Genomic DNA, 5025 nt, shown 5'->3' on the forward strand with positions numbered 1-5025 from the left:
TAAAAATTACTATCAGTAGAACCAGAGGGAGCAATCCCTACTCTGCTTACTCTGCTTCTGGAAATGAACAGAGACTCCCTCGGCCCAGGGAGACGGAACAAGCTGCTCCTCTCAAGCCAGCAGACGGTGTGCCCGGGTTAGGTGGTGACTTATCACCTGCCCCTCTCCTGTCGCCTCTGTCCTTGTCAGCCCAAGGGATGCTCTCTGGAGTTTTTGGCGTGGTTTGCTCACTGGCACCATGTCTGGGGTGCACGTGGGTCTAGGCAGCACCTCCAACCTAAGGAGCTCAGGCCAGCTGAGTTCTAAAACCCACCCTCCCACTCTGTCTGTGGCTTGAGATGGCAGAAATGTTCTCTCCAAATTAATGGCATATTTAGTTCTGTATTTTTGAAAAGGATAAAATTACATGACAGTCAAAGCAGGTAATAATTTCCCAGCCCCACCATAACCTTCCTCTGGAAGGAGAACGGAATACCAGAAGCTGGTGGGTTGCACCTCGTGGCATGCTACAGGGATGCGGAACTGTGCCTTCTCATTCCACAGATGCCTCCGGTTTCAATGAAGGTTTCCTCTCCTAAATTTGTGTTCCGATTTTAAATGAGCAGGGAGGGAGGTGGGGTGGGGAAGAGCAGTCCTCCAAGGTCTCGGAGGCTCTTGCTTGGACATGGAAATGAACGACAGGCTAGAACAAATCGGTCGTGTGGCGACTGGCAAACGCGAAAAACGCCGTGACAGCCAGGCCAGGGCACCGGCCGCGTCCCCACAACTCCCTGGGGAGCAGGCTTAGCGGGGCTTTGTCTTTATGTGAGCCCAGGGTTCTGAAGAACGACGTGAACCTACGCAATGAAGGTGTCCAAGGGCTTGCTCGGCAGATGCTCTTCGGACCGACTGGCTGCATTTTTCTGATCATGATGTCTCCAACGTTTGGATATGATGTGTTTATTTTAAAAAAATTTTAAGAGATTTTTGCTGTAGGGCGAGTGCAGTTGCCAGAGAGACAGAAAGCAAGGATTCTCCCTCCAGGGTGACTGTGACCACGCCACAATTCCTTCTCCTCCAGTCTCCTCTCACGATTTTGGGCATGCACCCAGCGTGAGTTTCAAGCCACCGAGTCCAGGACTCAAACCATGATCGACCCCATGGCAGGCCAGTACCTTAACTACCACACCACCTGCTGGACCCTATGCAATGTGGTTTTAATGATGGTGCCATTATTACAGTGGAGGCTATTTCTGTTGTGAAACTTTTCTCTGGGAGGAAAAACGGCCCTTCTCAGGTAAGACCCAGCAGCCCTAAGTTCAACTAGGGCCGGCCCCTCTGTGTAGGGGGCTTTGGGCCACTGCCCTGTTGAGTTGGAATCAGAGGCCTGGGAATGAGATGGGGGAAGGACCCTATGGCAAAAACCTTAAACTTTGTTTTCTTTTCTTTTGTTTTTTGAGAGATTTTTGCTATAGGGTGCGTGTACTCACCAGAAAGACAAGACAGAGACAGAGAGACAGAAAGTGAGAAATCACCCCCAGGAGGGATGGCCACGCCACAATCCCTTCTCCTCCATTCTCTTCTCAGGATCTTGGGCATATACGTACATGTGCCTGGTGTGAGTTTAAGGCACCAGGTCCAGGAATCGAACCGCGATCGACTACATGGGAGTCCAGCAACATAGCCATTATGCCAACTGCTGGTCCCCCAATTTATTTATTTATTTTTTTTTTAATTAAAAGATTCTGAAAGAATTTGTCAAAAACCACAGCTCATGCCATCTACTGTCCTGGACCCCACAGCGACAGCAGAATAGCTGATGGAATAGTCAGGAAAGACTCCAGCTAACAGGGATCAGGCCAAAGTACAGACCCTAGCACCGCTGAAAAGCAGCTCTGGGCAGTTGATGGGGAGAGGGTGGCTAAGTCTCTCCCATGAAACCTTAGCTCAATGAGATAAGGCTCAGTGACAGGTTCCAGGGCTCAAAGGGCACTTCTGTATGAGCAACTTCGTCCGGACACATGACCCTGGGCCCACTCCGATAGTGTCCACAGCTAGGCCGAGTTCTATCCCAGGGTGGAATTTCATGACTCTACCACAGCATGAATGTCAAGTAATCTCGGTGAACACAGAATACGTTTTTTACATCAACAGAAAGCAACAATTTCTTAGTTGCATTTTAGTAAGTTTCCAGAGGTGCCAGCAGGTTACGGTATAGTGGTTAAGGTATTGGACTTCTACTTGGCCAACTGTGGTTTGAGTGCCAGACTTGACGGTTTGAAAATCATGCCAGGTGTGTGTGTGTGTGTGTGTGTGTGTGTGTGTGTGTGTATGCCCAGAATCCCAGGAGAAGAATGAAGGAGGAGGGATAGTGGTGGGGCCATCCCCTCTAGGGGCTGATTTCTCACTTTCCCTCTCACTGTCTCTCTCTGTTTCTGGAGAGTGCATGCACCCTATGGCAAAAACCTTTAAAAAGAAAGTTTTTGTTTTTTTTTAATTAAAAGATATCAGATTCAGAAAGAATTCATCAAAAACCACAGCTCATGCCACCTACTGTCCCAGATCCCACAGAGACAGTGGCTGTCTGCACCCTGTGCCTGCCAGCGAGCTGAGGCTCCAGGCCCACACCGCATAGGAGCCTCTGCCCCTCCCGGTTGGCCTTTCTCTGCAAAACGGTTTCATTGTCTTTTGGGGTGACAGACCAGGGGACAGAGGCTGTGTCTCTTTGATGCAAACTCTGTTGTAAACGGAAAGTGTCTCTTCCACCTGATGTCCCTAAGGTGTGGCCCCAGGACAAGACACAGCCAGCTTTGCTGCTTTTCTTACCCCAATCACAAGCTACCACAGACCAAACACCCTTCAGGAAAGGATCATTTTCCTGCAAATGGTATCTTTTTAGTCACAGGAAGAATAACTGAAGTTATTCTTCTAAGTTACTGCTTAAAAGGGCTTTTCTATGTGCTTCAAGGAAAAGAGACACTTAAGAAGTTTTACTCTTAACAAATTTCAGCATTAATGTATCTCTCCGTTTTTTCTCCCTGAATCCTTAAGTCCCCCATGTGGGCAGAGGCTTCAGCTCCTGTTGATCTACAGTGGAACTGCTCTCTTTGTGGAGAAATTATCTCGAAGAGTTACATTAACTTTGGCAATCTGTAAAACTCTGTCCTGCTGTGGCACCTGAGTAAGCCTCAGATAACTCACTGCCTCCAAGACAGATGTAAACATGAAAAATTAAAGACCCCTTAATTTAAAAGACATTAAAGTAAAGAGCAATTGTTCTTTGACTACCTGAATGCAGCGGTCTGGGAAGGCCGTTCCACCAAGGCCAGGGTGCGGTGCTACAGGAACGCCCCCTTCCCCCCATCAGTGGCCTCACTGTGGGAACGTGCAGAATTGCAAGGGGTCACCTCCCCGGCCCTTTCAGGCCCAACCGTGCATGACTCAAAGGTGACGCTCTGTTTCCGTCACAAAGCTAGTGGGCTGGCGGGGGCCTGGGGACATACCTTGCCAGTTTTCCCAGCTGTCATACTGTTCTGCATTTTCATGGCTTCAATCACACAAATTTCCTGACCGTCCGCTACCTGGAAGATAAATAAAAGACGGGCAGAGGGTTTACATTTTAATTTTGCAATAATTCTCAAAAGAGAAGCTGTTAAATTCTTTGTCAAATGTGCTGAAAATTTGATGGATACAGCAGCCACAACCTCTGATACGCCGTGTCCAAGTTGGCAGGGATCGACCTTCCCCTCTGTTGTCAAGCCCTACGTTACGAAGAGTCCCTGAAACTGGAGGATTGGGATGTGGTTTGTGGGCCTCTCTGGGGATCTCTGAGTCAGCTTTGCCACCAACTGAGAGGCGGCGAAATCAGACTGTTCCACTCCGAAATGTCAGAGGTGAATCTCTACAGACGGGCTATGGGCGCTGGGAGCAGCGGGGACGGGAGACACTGCTGACGGGTACGGGGTTTCTTTGGTGGGAGACTGAAATGTTCTAAGACTGACTATGGTGGGGTCAGCAGGTGGAGGAGTAGTTAAAGCACCAGACTCCCACATGGTTGACTTCTGTTCAAGTCCCGGACTGGGCAGCTTGAACCTCATGCTGTGCACAGGTGCATGCGTGCCCAAAATCCAAAGAGGAGAGTGGAGGAGAAGGGACTGCAATGTGGCCAAACCCCTGGGGGGTGAGTTTCACTTTCTGTCTCTCTCTCTTTCCTGTGAATGCACATGCCCTGTGGCAAAAATCTCTCTCAAAAAAAAAAAAAAAATGCGTGACTTACAACACAGTGAGAGGACTAACCCAGAGCGCTGTGTTCTTTATTTTATTTTATTTTTAAAAATTTTCTACAGATTGTAAGTGCTGGTCTGAGAGAGCAAGGGAAAGTAAGAAAGCACCCTAGGGCGATGGCCACACCACAATCCCTTCTCCTCTCAGGATTTAGAGCAGGCAGGCACACAGGCCTTGCATGTTCCTCAAGCCACCAGGTCCCGGACTCAAACCACACTGTAGTGAGCCACGTGGGGTCCAGCCGGGCTAGCTCTTTCACCCAGGACTCGTGTGTGGGTTCTCTCTCAATGAAGCTGTTACGGAAAAAGAAAGGGGTGGTGATTTCCAGGTGTCCTCAGGAGCTGGGAACAGCCTGGCAGCGCTGCCAGGCCCACCCCTGCCCTTCCCGCCCTGTCCTGCCCTGCCAAGCCCCCCACCTGCTGCCAGGGCAGCGGCTCCCAGGAAGCACCTTCCCACACGGGAAGCTTGCCCGAGCCCCCCAGATCCTCCCCGCACTCGCTCACACGCCGAGCTTCTACCAGGAGGGAAATCAGGCGGCGCCGGGGTGGACCATGGATCAGAACTGAGCCTCTTACCAGGCGTCGAGATGCCAGACGCCCGCCCCATTTACTGACCTCCCTCTACCCCGCTGGGTCAGCACCAAGGAGCCGTTTCCCGCACCTCATGGAAGAGGGCCTCAGTCTCTGAAACCGTCCAGTTTGGGGGTGCAGGGCACTGGCACAGGCTGCGGCCACTCCCCGGGGGGCGCCCCAGTCCTGCAGG

The 5025-nt window shown here is 50.7% G+C and overlaps 1 protein-coding gene across 1 annotated transcript in view; it reads right to left on the minus strand.

Moving 5' to 3' along the window:
• The window catches only part of PCCA (propionyl-CoA carboxylase subunit alpha), a 398674-nt gene that overhangs the window by 617 nt on the left and 393032 nt on the right, over positions 1-5025 (minus strand). The window contains exon 24 of the mRNA XM_006141526.3: positions 3483-3560. Within this exon, the coding sequence (XP_006141588.1) occupies positions 3483-3560 (78 nt within the window). The remainder of the gene's footprint in view (positions 1-3482; positions 3561-5025) is intronic.

This window comes from Tupaia chinensis, unplaced genomic scaffold, assembly GCF_000334495.1.
Source record: "Tupaia chinensis unplaced genomic scaffold, TupChi_1.0 Scaffold000057_1, whole genome shotgun sequence".
In the NCBI taxonomy this organism is placed as follows: domain Eukaryota; kingdom Metazoa; phylum Chordata; class Mammalia; order Scandentia; family Tupaiidae; genus Tupaia; species Tupaia belangeri.